The 20,877-nt window shown below is 37.6% G+C and overlaps 1 protein-coding gene across 2 annotated transcripts; it reads left to right on the forward strand.

Annotated features, from left to right (window-relative positions):
* The first annotated feature begins 1,261 nt into the window (after nucleotides 1-1,261).
* On the forward strand, nucleotides 1,262-20,427 carry LOC135671294 (uncharacterized). 2 transcript variants are annotated; one of them, XM_065179361.1, is made up of 5 exons: nucleotides 1,262-1,704; nucleotides 15,946-16,112; nucleotides 16,201-16,500; nucleotides 18,521-18,784; nucleotides 19,761-20,427. In XM_065179361.1, exons 1-5 carry the CDS (start codon nucleotides 1,338-1,340, stop codon nucleotides 20,133-20,135), a joined length of 1,473 nt encoding a protein of 490 aa, XP_065035433.1. In that variant the 5' UTR covers nucleotides 1,262-1,337; the 3' UTR covers nucleotides 20,136-20,427. The 2 variants fall into 2 exon arrangements, with proteins under 2 accessions (XP_065035433.1, XP_065035434.1); XM_065179362.1 differs by lacking the exon at nucleotides 18,521-18,784.
* The last annotated feature ends 450 nt before the right edge of the window (nucleotides 20,428-20,877 follow it).

The raw sequence follows: 20,877 nt of genomic DNA on the forward strand, positions 1-20,877 counted from the left end.
TTTGCAACACACGTGGCCTTGCTGCCACGTGGCTTGCTCTAGGCCAGCACTTGGTAGCGTAGTCTCTGATTGATTCGTGTATATATATATATATTTATATTTATATTTATATTTATATGAACCTCTGGAATATTCTTACTAACAAGCGCGGAGGATGGACGGCAGCTTGTAGATTTTACTTCCTAATTTTTTTTCTTTTATTTTTCTATTTTACTTATTTTTATTCTGATCGGAGGTTAAAATATTTCTAAAGATAATACCATTGAAAAAAGTTATGTATTTTGAAAGAAAAATAAGCAAAGTCCTTGGTATATAGGACCATATGAAATACTTAATAAAGCTGATGATATGACTTATATACTAGCTTTATCTCCTATATTAAGTAAATATGCATAATATATTTCGATTATTGCTGAGCCCAACCCATTAAAAAGTCCATTAAGCAAGCAACTCTATCCCACCTCCTCACTCTTTTTGTCTTATTATCCACCCTTAACTAATAAGGGCATGACTTATATACTAGCTTCACTTTTTGTCTTATAATCTTCTTTTCGTTAAAGCTCAAGTAACCTTATTCAGGAGGATTAATGTAAGAAAACACAATACTTTCATTCAGGAGGATTAACATAGTATATGCACAATAAAAAGGTAAAATTCTATGTCGAAATAATTTAAATGCTTATATGCACATGTAGGAAATATAACAAATTCATAGACTTCTACACATAATATCATAACATATACGTGCACTCCCATATCGTACATCATTATAATATACACGTGTACTCTTATATCCCACGTCATAATATGTACATGTACTCTCATACTATATATTATAATATATAGTTTTCAAAAATGATAATGCTCATGTCTTGCAAGAAAATGATAATCGAAGAAGAAGCCACACGATTATTTTTTTCGACATTCTTGGATACAATTCGAGCTTTCGAGCTCAATCGTGTATCTAATAGAGATGGATGATTCTCAAGCAGTCCTTATAGAATGTTTTAAGTTATTAATATTAGATGATGAGCCGAGTGAGATATTATTGTTTATAGATGAGTTAATGATTGATCAAAAGAAGACTCTAGATACTATCATCGAAAAGAATCTTATTATTACAAGACTAACTATGATCCTGGTCCGAGTTCGAGTTCGAGTTCGAGTCCGAGTAGGTCTCGAACTCGATCTGATCCGCCCGAGTAAACAGAGACTTGGATTCTCAAGTCGTTCCACCGAGGCCAACATTTCATTCCTCCCTCATTTTTAAGCCGATCGCTTCCTATCCCTCTCGCTCGCGACAAACTGCTCGATTCGTCTCCACTCCACTCCGCAAAATGGTGACCGTGGCGGCTTCCAAGATGCTGACCGCGGTCTCCACCTCCGCCGCTTCGTTGGCTCACCGCCGCTCGCTGACGTGCCGTGCCACGGCCTCCGCCGCCACGGCGTCTCGTCTCGTGCCTCACCCGTCCGACCTGATCCGTTGGGTCCGCCGGGAGGGGGGCTTCGTCCACCCCAACCTCCGGATCGCCGACGGCGACCCCTACGGTCTCGGCGTCGTTGCCACCAATGAGATCCCCCTGGGGTCGGAGCTCATCGCCCTCCCTAGCCACCTGCTCCTTCGCTTCGACCGGTCGCCGGAGTCGGATGGTGCCTGTGATGGTCCCCATTCCACTCTGGTGGAACTGGCTCGCCGGGTTCCAGGTACATGATTTTGCTTTTCTTTAATTGTTTTTTTATTGGTTCTGATGTGGTCTTGTCAGCAGTATTTTTCTTACACTTCTTTCTTGAGATTGTCGTAGCAGCTTCACTGTTTTCTTGATTGATTTAGGCATCGTTAAAATGGAAAAAAAAACAATGAAATTGTTTCCGGTTTGCTTTTTGACTTTTTCTTAGGTAAATTTATGATGATGGTATATATCACGACGGATCTCAGTTACATTTGTAGCACCTTTAGTGAGACAGGAAATTTTGTGAATTTGGGTTTATAGGATCAAGTGAGTTAGATGACACATTAATCTTTAAAAAAACTGTTGTATGAACTAAAATCTGTTAACTTTATCTTTTATTTGTAGAATTTATTTTTCTTCTGGTGCCGACATGTCCCATTTTCTTCTAGGGATTTGCTTCTCTTTGTCTTTTTCTTTTTGATTTATTGGTTCTCATGTTGTCTTCTTTGTAGTATTTTGCTTACTATTCTCTCTTGAGATTGTTCTATTAAATGAATTGATGAATTCAAACACTTTACTAGACATAGTAGCTTCATTGTTTACTTGATTGCTTTGATCTTTGTAAGAAGAGAAAAAGTTGATTCCCATTTTTAATTAGGCTTTTCTTGGGTAAAGTGATTGACCCTAGCTTCATGTGCTATGTAAGGATTTTTACGTACATTAGCAGTTTGATTTTAGAGATGTATGGTTGGTGTATACTATGATGGATCTCTGCTACATCCGTCGCACATTCAGTAAAGGACAGGAAATTTCTGAAGTTTGATTTCTAGGACCAAGTGAGTTACATGACCCAAAAGAATTTTCAAGAAAACTGTTGGATGAAAGAAAATTTTTATCTTCATGTTTTTGTTCGTTGAAGTTCAATCTTCCATATGTTGACATATCCCACTGAGTGTTGGTTGTATTGTGTTTCGTGAAATCCATATTAAATTTCATGAAAAAGTCATCATGATTCTTTAAATGTATAAATCTGATTTCAAGCCATTCAAAAAATAGTGCCCAATTCGTGAGGAATTCAAAGTCAGGAAACTAAGGAATTGATCAAAAACTAAAAGAACAGGAAGCATGTAGGGTATGTTTCTTGTTGGTTTCAGAGTAAGTTCATGCAATTATGAAATAGTTCTTTTAATTTGCATAGATTTGGTAAAGTTCAGCAAGAGGATATGAGAAACCTATTATGGTTCTCTGGTTGGTCTTTGATATTTGCATATTAGATTTTGACAACTTAACCAGATCCCATTTATACAAATATAACACATTCTTCTACATCATTATGTAATGAATGTGTAATAAAATTAAATATTTAATTTAGGAATCAACTTTTATTTCCTTACTTGCAATTGTAATTGAGGAAATATTAATCTTATTTCCTTGTTTGTCATTGCGAATTAGGAAATGACTATTAAGCATTCCAAATAGGATGATATCATATTTGTTAGTATATTAAATAAAAATAATTCATATTAAATAAATACGAAAATTAAGAAAAAAATTCCTTTAACGGAGGCTCACCTCCTCCTATTCAAGGGGACGGATTTCTCTCATTCGTTCCTCACCTAATTGAGCCCAGCAATAGGAGAAACGAGGAGTTATATTTTTATTGAGGAGAGATAGGTTTTCCTACTTTTCTTGAAAATAAAAGTTTTTTATTTCGATTTCTTAAATGTTAAAATTTTTATAGTTTGAAAATATTTATCAATCTTTTTAATGTCAAAATATTTATTGTTGGATTAAAATATATTATATGAAGTTTTTAAGGGATTCTTCAATCATCTTTAAAGGTTTCTTTGGATTTAAATATACTGAAATTATATATGTATTATGTATTGAATACATGATATTTGATTTTTCATATTTGGATTAAGAATGTTATTTCCTCGTATTGCAGTTTACCTTTTAATCTTATCTGGATTTAAATATATTATGAGTAGTTTAAAAAATATTTCTTAATCCTTTAAAATTTTTTATTGTTAAATTATAATATATTATCTGAAAATTTTTGATCCCTTTTAAGATTTAGAATTTTATTGTTTGATTAGATCATTTTGAAATTATTCATGTCATATGTATTGAAAGTATGATTTTTAATTTTTATTGAATTAAGAATATTATTTTCTTGTATTGAAGTTTATCTTTCAATCTTATTTTTTAATCTGTTGTTATGTTTTAATGTTTTATTGTTAGTGAATATATATTGTCATAATTTGATATTGATGAAATTAAATAAGAATAAGGTTAAAACCGTCTGCAAACCAGGCCCAACCCATAGGTCAGGCCACTGCCCACTAGCTATGCTCAGTCAGCAGACTAGGCCCAATCCGTAGGCTAGGCCCAATATATTTTCAGATAATATATTATAATTTAATCTGGCTCTGATACCATAAAAAGATGTCACACACTGGTTTTTTTTTTTTAGGATCATATATTTCCATATATTTAGAGCAAAGTAGATAAACATCATTTTATTCATCATTTATAAACATTTATTACAATTCATTTATTCGTCAAATCATAAGTAGAAAAGTAAACATAGTGATGTTAACTCGAAAAATCATCCAAGTAGCTCTACCTAGCCGTAGAGGAAGGCCCGCTCTCTACTGGAATCCAATTTAGTGCTAGTGGGAGGCTGCTCTGAAAATCAAAAACAAAGAAAATTCAGCAACACTGAGTATGAACCCTAAAAGTCAAGTCAAAATGAATACATGATAAAAAATCAATCATCCCATTGGCGTATATCAAATACCTGAAGGAGCACTCCCCCACAATGGATGAAGAGGCTTTATCCTACGGGATGAGTTTGTGTTCTCTTAACAACGGATGAAGGGAAACTCATATCGCACTCCCAACAGCGGATGGAGTGGTGTCCCTCACCTACCAAAGTGGGGACACGTTCCTCCCAACAGTGGATGTAGGAACTGTCCAGCCGTCATGTCTAACAACCCGTTAATCCCCGAAAGGAATCGTCCTACCAGCCCTCGGTAGGGAAATAACATAATCTCACACTGGTCATGTCTATATTGGGATGAAATAACATATTTAAAATATCTCTTTCAAACATCGTCAATATCAAATAATACTAATTAACCCTTAATTGACTTGAACCCTAGTTCAATCGATTCAATTGAACTCGATTTACTAGAACCTCACTGAACCGATCTCTAATCCTTATTTAACTGGTCTAGAACCACCATAGACTAGTATAATTTAGACTAGATTATGTTCAATTTAGGTTAAACTGACCTGAATAAGTCAAACTAATTCGGAATCACCCTGAATTGATCTAGACTAATCAGGTCCGGTTTAGTTCAATCAACGTTTGGGCTCAAATCCAACAATTACATTATATTGGACTAGGCTAGGCCAACCCATATACTAGTCATGTGCATTGCACATAGTTGTGCATGCATCACACCAAGCTGGGCCAACCTTAACCTATGGACTGGTCATATGCGTCGCACATGATTGCCCATGTTGGGTTGGATTGAGTTAGCCTACAGGCTAGGGCTTGACCCGCGGGTTGGGCCTAGTCTGTTGGCTGCGCTTGGCTAGTGGGCTATGGCTTGACCTATGGGTTGGGCCTGGTTTGCGGGTTGTTTTAACCTTATTTCCATCCAATTTCATCAATATCGAATTATGACAACATATATTCACTAACAATAAAACATTAAAACATAACAACAGATTAAAAAATATCATTGACCAGATAAACTTGAATGCAAGGAAATGATATTCTTAATTCAATAAGAATTAGAAATCATACTTTTAATACATATGACATGAATAATTTCAACATGATCTAATCAAACAATAAAATTCTAAATCTTAAAATGGATAAATTTTTTTTAAATAATATATTATAATCTAACAATAAAAATTTTAACATTTAAAGGATTAAGAAATATATAATTTTTAAACTACTCATTGTATATTTTAATCCAGATATGATTAAAATATAAACTGCAATACGAGGAAATAACATTCTTAATCCAAATATGAAAAATCAGATATCATGTATTCAAAACATAAAATATGTATAATTTCAATAAGTTTAAATCCAATATAAAAACATTTAAAAAGGATTGAAGAATCCTTAAAAACTTCAGACAATATATTTTAATCCAATAATAAATATTTTGACATTAAAAGGATTGATAAATATTTTCAAACTACAAAAATTTCAACATTTAAGGATTCAAAATAAGAACTTTTATTTTCAAGAAAGGTAGGGAAACTTATCTATCCTCAACAGGATGTAACTCTTCATTCCTCTTGCTGTTGGGTTCAGCTAGGTGAGGAACGAAAGCGAGAAATTCCTCTCCTTAAATCGGATGAGGTGAGCCTCTATTAAAGGAAAATTTTCTTAAAATTTTTATTTATTTAATATGAAGTATTTTTATTTAATATACTAACAAATATGATATTACCCTATTTGAAATGCTTAATAGTCATTTCCTAATTCGCAATGATAAACAAGAAAATAAGATTAATATTTCATAAATTACAATGACAAGTAAGGAAATAAAAGTTAAATATTTGATTTGATTATATTTCTCCCGTCATAAAGGAAATTTGGTCTCTAAATTTAGCTTACCTTAATAGAATAGATGAGGATACTACTCTTGCATATCTTCTTCTCTTTCCCACGTTGTCTCTTAGTCTGAATGGTGTTGTCAATAAATGTTTACCAAATGTATAATTTTATTCCTGAGAATATGTTCTTTCCTTTCCAAGATCTGGGTTGGTTGTTCCACAAAAGTGGCATCATCTCTTAGTTGTAGAGGTTGGTAAGATATGATATGTGATGGATCCCTGATGTATCTTCGAAGCATAGACACGTGAAATACATCATGGATGTTAGCCAAAACCGGGGGCAATGCCAATCTGTACGTCACAGGCTCAACCTTTTGTAAGATCTCAAATGGGCCAATGAATCTAGGGGCTCACTTTCCCCTTTGACCAAACCTCATAACTCCCTCGGTTGGTGATACTTTCAAGAAGATATACTCACCAACTTTGAACTCTAGATCTTTTCGCCTTCGATATGCATAACTTTTCTAACGATTTTGAGCTGTTAATAATCTTTGGCGTATAATTCGAACATTATCAGTATCTTTTGAATTAATTGAGGTCCCAAAAGCTTCCGTTCTCCTACCTCATCCCAGTATACAGGTTATCTGCACTTTCTTCCATAAAGAGCTTCAAATGAGGCCATCTGTATACTAGAGTAGTAAGTATTATTATAAGAAAACTCAATTAGGTACAAGTGTATATCCTAACTCTCACCAAAGTCCAAAGCACATGCTCTTAAGAGGTCTTCAAGAGTTTGTATTGTCCTTTCAGATTAGCCATTAGTTTGGAGGTAAAAAACTGTACTAAACTTTAACTGTGTGCCCAAAGATTTTTGTAGACTTCCCCAAAACTTAAAGGTGAACCTTGAGCTCTATCTGAGATAATGCTAACTAGTACCTCATGATATCGAATAATCTCTTTAATATATAAGCTTGCTAGTTTATCCAATGAATACTTCTTGTTAACAGGGAGGAAGTGAGCAGATTTAGTGAGTTTGTCTGCTACTATCCAAATTCTGTCATATCCTTTCGTAGTCTTGGGTAATCCTGTCACAAAATCCATAGTGACTTGCTCCCATTTCCATTCAGGAATCGAAATCCTTTATAATTTTTCCGTAAGTACTTGATGTTCTGCCTTCACCTGTTGGCATATTAGACGTTTAGAAACAAATTATACTATATCTCTCTTCATACCATGCCACCAGTAGTTTTGGTGTAAATCCTGATACATCTTGGTAGTCCCGAGATGGATATTGAATTTTGATCTGTATGCCTCCTCCAATAACTGCATCTTTACTTGATGGCTTTCGGGAACACAAAGTCGATTGTGGAATGTAATAGAACCATCTTCGGCTTGGAGGAATTCAGGTCTAGATCCTTGAGCTATGTCCTTAATTATCATTTGAAGATATACATCTTCCTTCTGATATTCTTTAACCTTTTCTACCAAATATAATTGTTCCATTAGACATGCAAGAAAACCTTTATTTGTCTCCGATAAAAGTTTAAGTTTTAAGTATGCCAACTCTGTCATCATTGGATTTCTTTGAATATTCATATAGGCTGCAAGACTGGAGGTATTTCTGCTTAAGTCATTAGCAACTATATTAGCCTTCCCAGGATTGTAGTTGATATTAAAATCATAATCCTTTAGAAATTCTAACCATCTTTTTTGTCTCATATTTAAATCTTTCTATGTGAAAATGTATTTGAGACTCTTATGATCTGTGAAGATTTCAAAAGTTTGTTTATAGAGATAATGCCTCCAAATTTTCAGTGCAAAAATAATGGCTGCTAGCTCTAAATCATGAGTAGGATAGTTCTTCTCATGAGGCTTTAATTGCCTAGACGCATAAGTAACTACCCTCTCATTTTGCATTAGAACACAACCAAGCTCTTGTAGTAAGACATCACTATATACTACAAAACCTTCTCCCGTTAAAGAAATCTCCAAGATAGGAGCACTAGTTAATTTCTATTTCAATTCTTGAAAACTTTGTTGATATTTATCATCCCATATGAACTTTATATTCTTTTGTGTTAACCTGATCAAGGGTGCTGTTATTTTTGAAAAGCCTTCTACAAACATTCTATAGTATCTAGCCAAACCCAAGAAGCTTTTAATCTCCAAAACATTAGAAGGTTGCTTCCATTTTATCACAGCTTTAATCTCGTGAGGGTCAACAAATATACCAGCACTCGAAATTACATGACTGAGAAACATAAGTTGTTGATCATAAATTAATCAACTCAGAATAAGAAAAATGAAAGCAGACCAGAAAACTTTGAAAGAAGCAAAGCTGACAGTAATTCGAATATTCAGTTATGGATTCGAGAACCTGGCTCTGATACTATGACAAGTTTTGAGTAAATAGCTGAATGACTTCCTCTTGAGGATCCTTTCCATTAAATAAGAATTGTTGTGTAATCTATTTTAGGTAAGAATATATATATAACTAATACATTGATTATTGATAATCTATTTTAAGTAAGAATATATACACAGCTAATATACTAATTATGGTAAAATAAATCTCGTAATCGGAGCAATAATTTCTGCCATAATCTCTGCCATTGATATAAAGTTGTGGAGTTGTGTTGTGTCAAACTTGGTGATATGGAGTAACGACTACACAACTATGGCATACCACATGGAGCTAAGTTGATCTCCTTGTTGGCGCTATGCTATCTACCCTGTAGGTTTTGATCCTACATATGTCGGCTGAATGGGGTCAACATTTCGGCCAAGTGAATATGATGTGTTAGCATGGTGTCAGTTAGATAGGGATGATGTGTCAACTGCTGTCCATGTGGTGCTTTATGGTTGATTCAACCATGCTATAATTGTACGATGCTTTATGGTCAATTAGGTAGTGTTGTCATAAGGCCTTTTATCGTCGTTAGGCGTTTTATGGCCAACTCGGTCATGTTGTAACTATAGGATGCTTCATGGCCGATTTGATCACACCTTGGTGTCGAGAATCCTCTTTACGATCGGTTTGACTTGTGTTGGTGTCGACATAGTCCGCGATAGCTTGTGCCATTCACATAATTTACCTTTGTCGCTTTGTGTTCAAGCTAATAATACTATGTGGATTTAGAACCCCACTTTTGATGACCTGAAATGTCTTCCTCTTCTTCTTGATTGGGACTTTTATACCAGTCGTCGATCCTATTGCCTCCTCTCGATGTTGGCTGGGCAGACTTCTTAACTCCTACTCGTGCATAAGTGTCTCAAATTTAGAGAATATTGGGTTGGTGTTTCATATTTTGGCCGAGTACGAGCTTTGTCCCATTCGTCGAATCATTACTTTTGCATATACACGAGCACACCGAAGGTGGGACCCTAATTGCCCTCCACTCTTTCTTGGAAGTCTTTCAGTTTTGGAAGATTTCTCGAGCCCAGTGCATTGAACTCTTAGTGCTATCTTGCTTCCTTTGTTGGAAGTGTTGATATTGCATTCGTGCTACAACATTTGCTTTAGATGGTTAACTTCCTCGTTGCCCAAAGCGACAACAAAGTCCAAGGGGCTCCTAATTCCAATAAGGGTTGGATAGGGAGGTTCTTCTATATTGCTTCGAGGATGGGTGGCCTTTTAGCCTGTCTTGGGCCACCCGAAGGTTTGCTAGTGCTTTCGAGGTTGTATGAGAGCTGAGAAGGAGCATTTTGAGAAGCAATGCTCTTGCATTGTCTAAGTCCACTGCCTTGCTGCAGATGAGTGAGCAGTGGCATGTGGTCATAGAGCTAACTCCTGTGTCGCGGGTGGGTATGCACACCCTTTTTTTCTGCCTTTCTTTCGTTTGGATTCAAGTTTGAACCTTCATCATTTTGAACAAACATGGATCTCTAGAATAGCCTATATCGAGCCATCAATAAGCGTGAAAAGAGAGTCAAGCATGTTGGACCCTCTTGATCCTCCCACCAAGGAGAACAAGCAACTTGGGAACAACGGAGGGATCAAGCGTCTCTAGATGTTCAATCTTGAGCCTTGCATTGAGAACCCCTCTGTGCTAGAGGCAAAATGAAGAACCTTAACTTATTGAACAAGTGTCGCACCTCCCTCTCTCCACCATCGGGGTACAAGTTACTCCCTCAATTATGGCGAAGGATCTTGAGCTCCCAACTTCTTTCGCACTACTACAACCACAACAATAACAACAACGGGAGCGACGATAGTAGGAAGAGCAAAGACCAACTGCTGCATCAGATCAGCTAGGCGGCCCATCGATCCTAGTGTTTGGGCTATGGCCCTATTGAGCAAACTTCATTTCTCTGCATGATGATGCCGAGTTGGTCTGATGTTGGAGAGGGTCCCCTCCAATTTAATTGGAAGCTTATAGTAGAAAGTTGACGATGGGACGTATAGCGATAGGCGACACAGTGGAACTAAGGCATCATGCACCTAAGTTTGTTGAAGAGTCTTGGTACCAAGTTGATCGAGACCCTTCTCGCCAAAGCACATGAATTTTTAGCATGATCTTGGTAAATGGTCGAACCCTTAATTATTACTTTATTCAATATTCATTTAGGTTTTAATTTGATTACTTCTCATTGCACTCTTTGCATAGCTACCACTAACTCCAGACTGAACCTAGGATGCTTTGATCGCCTTGTCAACGTTGATTACTTTATTTAATATTAATTTGGGTTTTGATTTGATTACTTCTCATTGCACTCTTTGTAGATCTACCACTATGACTGTAGACCGAGCCTAGGATGCTTTGAGTCTTTGACTGCCATGTCAGCTCTGATAACGGAGCATGATGAACTCCAGAGTAACATGGTCGAAGTGTCTTGGTACCATAAGCGGGAAACTTGAGAAGCAATAGGAGGTGGAGAAGCGTGTTGTAGAGGATGCTCGGGTCGATCGACAATGTTATTGCGAGATGGTGTGCAAGCTACCATCACCTCCCTCCAACATATAGTGAAGTGCCTCATCGTGCAGTCAATGTTGAGGAGGCTCGTTATCCGGAATACAAGGTCAAAGGGGTGGCAAAATTCAAAGGCTTGTGGTGATTATGGATAATCAACCGAGCTCAAATCCAAGTTTGGCCTGTACTAAGACTCAAGTTCGACCAAGGAGCACTAGATCCAATTTGGTCCCTGCAATCACCATGAGTTGGACTTGTATTGAGAAGACCTCACTAATTATGAGTCTAGGAGTCCCTTGCATGGGACTAAGAGTTGAACTCTAATGAAAGTCCTCTAGTTATTAAAAGTCTATGAGTCCCTACGTGGGACTAAGAGTTAAGACTCTGATTGAGAGTCCTCTAGTTAGGAGTCTTCCCTCTTCACAACTATAAGGGTGGTTGGCAACCCTTGGAAGAAGAGGAAAAAGAGGAGAGAGATGATGACAAGAGCGAAGCCTTAAGAAGATGAGCTTGCATGCTCAAGATGTTCGAATTATGCTCAAGAAGTTAGAGCTTGTTGCTGACGAATTCTATGCAATTGCATGATTAGGTATTCCTTTATCAAAAAGCAATCTCGATCCTTTTTCTCTTTCATATTTCTCTTATTCCAATGTCCCTATCAACCCTCCCATAAGGCATAAATTCACTTGAAGGATTTGATCATTGAGTCCTTCCCCAAACAGTTCATGTGGTATCAAAGCGTTGATTGTCATTAATGAAAAGTTACCACCAAGCAAGAATATAAAAATTCAGGTGAAGAACTTCACGAGTTGGAGATGCAACATCGATTATCGAAGAAAAGAGACAACACGATGGCAGAAAGGTCTCTAATAGCATCATTAGATCTTGATGCTGAAGTCGTATCACTCATGCAAAAGATGGAGGATGTGGGGTTGGATCCGATCCTAAGCTAACACAATAACAAAAGATGTAGATAAGCGTGGTGTAGCAAAGAGGAAGGAGCTATCTTCCGTCAAATACCAAAATTGGTTTGCCAAAGATGCACTGCGATGACGACGATGACATTGTAAAACCGATGGCAAAGATAAGGTTTCAACCGTTTCGAGTTGAGGCCTGGATTGATATTCCCACCTACAATGACTCCAGCAACATAGAGATGTTAGATGCATGGCTCGATCAACTTGACACTACTTTACCCTATAGGGATATAGTAGCGAAGACAAAGTCATGCTTGAGCAACTCAAGTTGACAGACGATGCTCTAGCATGGTGGAACACCTACCTGTGAGGCTACAAAGATGAAAAGATGATATGAGGGCAATTTAAAAGACTCGTCCGACAAGAATTCTACCCGATTGTCTACCTCAAAGATTAGTGGAAAAGATGACATAACTTACGCCAAGGATGACACCAATCTGGGCAAAGACTACACCATTAGTTTTTGACGACAAGCTATGACACTCGGAATCTCTCCTGATAGCCATTCGATGGTGATAAAGTTTACCATTGGTTTGCATGCCTAGATGAACACCCTATTGAGCCTCTTCAAGGTTCATGACATCTCAAGCACTAGTAAGATAACTATAATGATCGAAAGGAAGATCAGAATCTACAATAAGAGGACTACTGAGAAGGACAAAGAGGGCTGCTTGAAAGCCAAGAAAAAGTCTTAAGAATAGTAAGAATGCTTCTTCCTCGAAGAGAAGTGATGTCTTTTGGGATCACTATAAAATTGTAAGACAAGACATATAAGGGAGTAGTTGCAAATGGTTCACCGAGATTTCTCGAAAAAGTGAAAGAAGAATAACCAAAATCTACAGACAGCAATTGCGACCATCGACGATGATCCTACCGAACTTGTTGCTTTGAAATACTATTCCATTATTGAAAAGGAAGTTCTCAACCTCCTTTGTGTCTCTTGCACCCATAGCAATTCAGCTTGGTTGCTTTGAGATGGCAAAGCAACGTGCGTGTTGCCCCTTCCCTCGTGTAGAACCCTTGTGAGTTCTCATCGTGAGATCCGCCATGATGTCTTGCAGATGCTGCATGGACTCCTTAGTATTTTTCACCAGTCGGTCAACCCAAGAACCCATCATGTCGATCCGAGACTCTGCTTTCTCTTGCGAGTTCTCTCCCATAAAGAACTTTCGCTAACCTTGGTAGACAGTAGGGTGGAGGCAGACGAGAGGAGAGAGATCACATGAAAGAGAGAAAGAAAGTTGGTGGGGAGAGAGAGTGGAAAGAAAGAAATAATAAATAGCTATTAAAACTAGGAAAAAAATGATAAGGGTATTAAGTATGAAGCCTTGCAGTTTTAACAATTACATCAGACCAAGATTCATAATTTTGTATTGTACCGGTATTTCGAACTCAGCTCGGTACGATATGATATAAGTATACTAAGCGGTACGTTTTGGTATATCGCTCTCTGCTCGCGTGAGGAGGAGGTTTCCTTCTCCCCGCACTCTGCCCGCACGTAAGGAGGAGGTTTCCTTCTCCCTGCGCTCGGCGACGTCGCTCGGTTTCTGCCTGCGTGGGGAGAAGAAACCGTTTCCTTCTCTCCGGGCAAAAAAAAAGAGAAGGGAAAAAGAAAGGCGACGTCGCTCGGTTTCTGCCTGCGTAGGGAGAAGAAACTGTTTCCTTCTTCCCGTGTGGAAAAAAAAAGAAAGACGACGTCGTTCGGTTTCTGCCTGCATGGGGAGAAGAAACCCGCATGGGGAGGGTTTCTTCTCCCTGCGCAAAAAAGTAAAAAAAAAAAAAAAACGCCTCGTTCCTTCTGCCTGCGTGGGGAGAAGAAACTGCTTCTCCCCCCCGATGTCGCCAAGGCGTCGTCGAGGCTTCTTCTCTCCCCGCGCGGATGAGCAGAAGTCGCCGATGACGCCGAGGCCTCGTTGCCTTAAACGAGGAGGTGACATCATGTACGGCGTTTGGGGGAAGGTAGCGACGGATCGAGATCGTCGAGGGAGAGTGGCGCCGAATCTTTAGGTTTTCTCTTTTCTTCTCCCTCTGCTAATACCATTCGGTAGCAGGCAGTGACGGCTGATTTAGGGTGATAACGGAGCGAAAACAACCCCAATCAACACTACCGCCCGACAGTGGGTGGTTCGTGTATCGGTCTACCAACGGACCGGTACGTATCGCTCGGTACGGGCGCTATTATTCGAAATTAAAATCCTTGCATCAAACTATATGTTAGTAAGATAATTATAGTGATTTAAAAAGCACTAGGCGCTAAGGTCCCAAAATGCTCGAGGTTCTAGGTGCTTGCCCGAGCATAGCAAGACGCTATGAAATATTTAAATATAAAAAATATATAATATAATTGATAAATATGATTATATAAATAAAAATATGACATTAAACTACTATTAACAGTAGTTAGAGGGGGAGAAAAGAATTGTTAAGATGGAGAGAAAAATTCACCGACAGTGGCAACAGCGGAGGAAGCTGCGGATGACAGTAACGGTGAAAGCTACTAACAACAGCAACAACAACGGCGGCAATTGCGGACGACGACATCATGGGCGGAGGAAGCTTCAGAGGTGTCTGTTGGTGGTGGAGGAAGCTGTGGTCCTCTCCCTCGACGGTGGAAGGAGCTACACACGGAAGCAACAACGGTGGAAGGAAGCTGCGGACGAAGGCTAGGCCATCAGACTTGTTCGTCGGCGAGAGAGGAAGCCTCGGTCCGCTGTGTCTACAGCGAAGGTAGCGACAGAAAGCGTCGTCGGCGGAGGCAGAAGCTGTGCTAGGGTTGATGGCTCGGGGTCGCTCGAGGGTGCGGGGGGTGGCTTTTGCAGGAAAGAAACTGGCTAGTTAGTTCAATCGACCCAACTAGCCGTTGTTGAACCGAACGAAACGTAAAAGTCTGGTTCAGTTGCTTCATTTGAACCAGGTGCTCACCCAAGGCGCTCGATGCCTAGGTTCAGGCGAGCGGCCAGGAGGCACCACTAAAGCGCGTCGCTTGGTCCACCCTTGAGGCACTTGGGCCTCACCTCACATCAGGCCTTGCCCGAGTACCTAGGCGAGTGCTCGAGTGCCTATTTAAACCACTGGATAATTATACTGGGTGGTAAGCCTATGAAAACTAGTGGTTTGCATAGCGGTTGGTATGACTGATTCTTTAAAGTTTAAACCTTGGCGTCAATAAACTACCAGATTATTGAGAAGCAGTTGTAAGCCTAGTTATAACTGTTTTGGGAACTAGACTTTAGAACCTTGCTTACTTCTACGGTTCATCTTCCTGTATTAACGACAAAGATGCCTTTTAGTGGTGACCAAGATGATCTCAGTTAAGGTGGCTAGATTTCTAGTTTACTAAGAAAAAATATACAAGAAACCGTGGTATATGAAAAAGAAAGCAAAGGAACACTATTTCTATCTTTCAAACAACAATCTCAAGGCTCATGCTTCCTCTTTCTATGTGACTCTGAACTAGGATGATCCTTGCAACTAGCATTGACTTAAATTCCTTCATGCTGCATTAAATGCATATCTTCTGTAGCTTAAGGATTTGCCTCATTTCATATAATTTCCAAATTCAATGAGGACTTGTAGCTTTTTCCACAGTCTACCACGTCTTACACGTTACATTAGATGGTTTATAGTTTGACTTGAGAGGAAAAAAAGCAGCAGCAGTAGCAAGTAATTGCATGATGCATACTTTTGGTGGTGCTTAAATTTTTCTTGTTTGATTTAGCCTGTGACTCTTATTTTGCAAATTTGGCTATACTGATATTTAGTAAGGAGTAAATTGGACCCTGTGGGAGCATGTGACAGACGAACTGTGGGCGATGAGGTTGGGCTTGAAACTTCTTCAAGAAAGGGCAACCACCCGTTCCTTTTGGTGGCCATATATCAGCAATTTGCCAGAAACTTTTTGTATACCTATTTTCTTTTCGGGGGACGACATAAAGAACTTGCACTATGCTCCACTAATACATCAGGTATTGGATATATATATATATTCTGGTCAGTCAGGTTTAAAATATATGTCAATATACTATCTCATAAACATGTTCTATACTGTTCCAGGTAAATAAGAGATGTCGTTTTCTTCTTGAGTTTGAGAAAGAGATAAAAACTATTCTTGACAATGTTTCCTTGAGAAATCATCCCTTTGGAGGTCAAGATGTAAATTCATCTTCACTTGGCTGGGCAATGTCAGCAGTTTCTTCTCGAGCATTCCAGTTGTATGGTGAAATTCTTTACAGTGACAAGCATAAAAACATCCCTATGCTGCTTCCGGTCATTGATATGTGCAATCACAGTTTTGCTCCTAATGCTCGAATTGTTCAAGAGCAAAACATGAACAGCCAGAACATGTCAATAAAGGCAAGTTCTTCTGGTGTTCTATACTTCAGTAAGGTTCTTCTATTGGATATTCATTTTTGTACAAGCTCATTGGTTGAACCAGTAATGCATCAATGATCATTAGTTTCTTTGTTTCGTCTGTCTTATGCCTGCTGTTCTCTCTCAAGAAGTCTTTCTGCTTTTCTTTTTTTCATTTCATATTGAGATTTAGTTATATATTTATTGTCTTTTTGTTTTTATCCACTCTCAATAGGCAACAACCTTTGTGCACACATGTCCATGAGCTTGAGTATGTGAATGAATGAATAAACTTGTCTGTGGTTGGGATGCAGGAGTAATCATATATATATATATATATATATATATATATATATATATATATATATATATATATATATATATATATATATATATATATATATATATATATATATATATATAGAGAGAGAGAGAGAGAGAGAGAGAGAGAGAGAGAGAGAGAGAGAGAGAGAGAGAGAGAGAGAGAGTGAATATATATGTATAAGTTCAGATCATGCTTATGATGGGTTAATGAAATTATACTTGTAATCTTTGCCTTAATGATGCCATGTATGCCTTACAATCCATGCAGATAAATTTCTCTAAAGCCTAGTGCTTGTTCTATAATATAAATAAAAGTTGGATATTGTAAATGAAAATAGTTGCAAATCTCCCTTCATGTGATGCCATGTCATCTACCGGTTTGAGGCCATTTTTGGTGTATTTCTGCTTTCGAACTGAATTATAAGTTATCTTTTTTGTCCATTTTCCCTCTGCTTATTTTAGTCTTTTTCTTTTGTCTTCTGGATTCATACCATAAGAACTCTTGCGGAACCATTATTTTAGAACTATTCAGTGTTGTACTCCTTCCTGTTACCATGTTCTTCTCTTTTCCTTTAGCTTGAAAATTCTTTATCGAACCTCAAATTCTTGTGACAAAATCAATCAAGTAGACGATTATATGCCTTATTTGCTTTCTAGATTTAAGACATCTCGACTAGAATTGTCATCTAGGGTGGTATTTACCTTCATCTGTGCCAATGACCCAACAACAGTTACCGCGAATGCCTCAATTTATTTGCCCATGAATTAGTGGTCAATTGGATGAAAACAACGACCATCATGACATTGGTTTCTGCATTCGCATGGACTTCCAGACTAAAGTTGAATTTGTTGTCCAAATCATAATTTGCCTGGAAACTAGTTTCCACTGGTTTGCAGGCAAATTTCTGATTTTGACAAAAATCTATTAATCTGACTCACACTGTGTTGTAACCCTAACATTGCAAAGTATTTTCTTTCTTCTTGTGTCACTACATTATTGTTTTGTATCTTTATGTCATTAATCTGGCTTTCTGTATTGTTAAAATCCCTTATTGATGCATAAAGAGCAATGTTTATTTCATGCATGCTCAAATTATCGGGCACACAGGTCCCAAAGCCGAGGCAGTATTACTCATTTCAATGGCATTCTTATATTGAATTTATAGCAAATCCTTCATGTCTACTGTAAGTTACTAGGTGTTGCAATAACATTATTAAGCTGGCATACTGAAATTTTTTTAAATGTTGCTTGAAGCAATTTGCTTATTTTTATATGCTTTTCCATATTTTTTTCTTTTCCTGATCTTGCATACAAACATTAAGATTTGATAAGACGAAGGAAGATTTTACGTGCTATTTTTTTGGTATTGTTAACTGCCATAATCACACTATTTGAGACATCAGTTGTTAGGTGACCATTCACATTTGAATGTAAGGATTTCTATATGCAATAACACATATGTTGGATTTACTTCCATTGTAATTCCAAATTAATTTGACAATGCATTATTTTCTTTACATGTATTGATCGACAAACATCTTTATACCTCATTATCCATGTTGGGATGCAACCTCAATATTGGCATGTGTTTATGCTAGTTTTTTGTGTGGACCGTCTACTGAGTTAATAAAGTTCTGCTCATTATCTTCCATAGTTCCATAGTTTTAGGCTTATGTTTTGTTTATATCAAACAAGCAGGTTGTAGCAGATACGCAAATTAAGCAGGATACACATGTCTTGCTCAATTATGGCAGTTTAAGCAATGATTTTTTCCTTCTGGATTATGGTTTTGTGATTCCATCAAATCCACATGATCATGTAGAACTGAAGTATGATGAGGCTCTTCTTGATGCTGCTAGTTTAGCAGCTGGAGTTTCTTCTTCCAGCTTTTTGTCTCCATCTGACTGGCAGCAGGACATACTATCTCGCCTAAATTTACGGGGAGATGAGGCTCTTCTCAAGGTTTTCCTTCTCAACTCATGAATTTACAGCCTCAATGACAATTTCCAAATATTACATTTGAACACGGAAATTTAAGAAGATTGTGGAACAGAAGCTTTGTAAAAATATTTTCTACAGCACAAGTTAATCAGCATAAAGTGGAGGGAGTGCAGGAGATGGTTCTAAGAATTTTAGGACTAGAATGACATGGGCAAGCTACAAGGAATAAGGTTAACACTAGACTTGGGCATTGGGATCAGGCTGAATAGGGTCATCAGATTAGATTGGCTGGAATCCATCATCAATGAGAATGAATATAACATGTTGGAGGTAAACTGACAACTTTAGTCCTATGAGCATTAGATAATTTGGTGATTGAAGAAAGCTATCCATTATTTGGAGAAAGAGGCAGTGTTCAAGTATTTGGTGCTCTCTTATGATTTCATTTGGGAATAATGGAGAGGGGATCCAACCATGAGAACTAATTGTGTTAAATATTCGAGCACTGCCCCCACAAGGATTCAGATATAGAACATCTTCAAAATGAAGAGGGGACCAAATCACTGGGCCAAGTCCTGGTTGGAAGTACTTCTTGATATGTTACAAGCAGGGTTTTCTGTGGATTACAACGTTGGAAGTAAGAGCATATTTCATAAATAATCACTCAAAATACTGAAGTTTGATTCAGTGACTTAGATACACATGAGAACATTCTTTTATGATCTATTTTAACTTGATATGCTAGATTCATTGTACCTCCTGGACATGCTGAATAGTGCCTTTTTGGAGTTGTTGGTTACTGACGATCATTCATAAAATTGTATAGTTCCCTGTACATAGTTTCTGTGCTATCATTTGCAGGGATGCTAATGGTCATAAAAGGTAAGGGGCTTTTCAAACTGTAACTATTTTCTTAAAATATGTTTCTTTTAGAAATATTTCAGGAAATTCTCGATTTCCAGATCTTTCTGAAATTTATTTCTTTTGTTTCTTTCAGGTGACTTTAGGTGGCCCTGGATTGGTTGATGGCCGCTTGTTGGCTGCCCTAAGAGTACTGCTCTCAAGTAACAAAGAAACAGTTCAAAGGCACGATTTGGACACTCTCATGTCGTTATCAGAGGAAGCTCCTTTGGGAATGTCCACCGAGGTTGCAGCTCTCCGAACTGTGATTGCTCTCTGTGTTGTTGCACTAGAATCCTTTCCCACAAAAATAATGCAGGATGAGTCCATCTTAAAGACTGCTATATCCTATTCAACTGAATTGGCTGTCCGGTTTAGGATGCAAAAGAAGTTGACGATCATAGATGTCATAAGTAAGCTCACTCAGAAGGTTAAGAAGATATCCAAGATGGAATTAACTGCTCAGAATTAGGCTTATATGACTGGTAGTGGGTTTTTCCCGACTCTTTAACTAATGCCTTTATTTCAGTAGACAAAATACTCTTTGATTATTTTCTTGTTTTCGAATGTCATTTTTCTCTGCTGTAATTTTCTTTTGGCGTTAAAGAGGGTAGGCCTCGGTACAATATTAAGGATGCTCTTTTGCGACCTAAGAGATTAGGATTTGAGTCACGAAAATAGTCTATTTAAATATTTAAATGTAAGGCTGTATACATTAACTCTCCCCCACTCTCCGTATTGGTGGTAGTCTTGTGCATTGGGTATGTTCTTTTTTTGTGATGACATGCAGTTTGATCATATCATCCGGACTGACAAAGACTTCTTGTGACGGTTGAACTTGCTAATGTTGTGATTTTCTATAGCTTCTTCTATGACTGGACTATATAGTTTTTATGGAAAACTAGGTGACTCAAAAATATTTTCAGGATACTTTGGGAGTTTTGGAGGAGTACAGATAGTTTTGATTTAAAGTCTATTTTAGCATTCATCACATTGTTCATAAATAATTCGAGTTTTGAACTCTTTCTCATGCTAATGAAGATTGCGATTCCTGCAATCTTGAAGGACCTTTCAACACTAAATCCGGTTCGCTTGAATCTGTATCCTTTTCTTTATTTTTTTTATTCTTATTTTAATATAATTTTAATCAAAACAAGTCAAAATTGAATAAAATATCATCAAAATCTCAAACAAAAAATTTAATTACAAAATAT

This window comes from Musa acuminata, unplaced genomic scaffold, assembly GCF_036884655.1.
Source record: "Musa acuminata AAA Group cultivar baxijiao unplaced genomic scaffold, Cavendish_Baxijiao_AAA HiC_scaffold_1138, whole genome shotgun sequence".
Classification (NCBI taxonomy): domain Eukaryota; kingdom Viridiplantae; phylum Streptophyta; class Magnoliopsida; order Zingiberales; family Musaceae; genus Musa; species Musa acuminata.

What these genes read in the sequence shown, in the direction of transcription:
- LOC135671294 (XM_065179361.1), top strand. Translation starts at nt 1,338, where the DNA reads ATGGTGACCGTGGCGGCTTCCAAGATGCTGACCGCGGTCTCCACCTCC. An exon ending in ATGCTCCACTAATACATCAG is followed by an intron (nt 16,113 to 16,200) that starts GTATTGGATATA and finishes ATACTGTTCCAG; the next exon opens with GTAAATAAGAGATGTCGTTT. An exon ending in GCCAGAACATGTCAATAAAG is followed by an intron (nt 16,501 to 18,520) that starts GCAAGTTCTTCT and finishes TCAAACAAGCAG; the next exon opens with GTTGTAGCAGATACGCAAAT.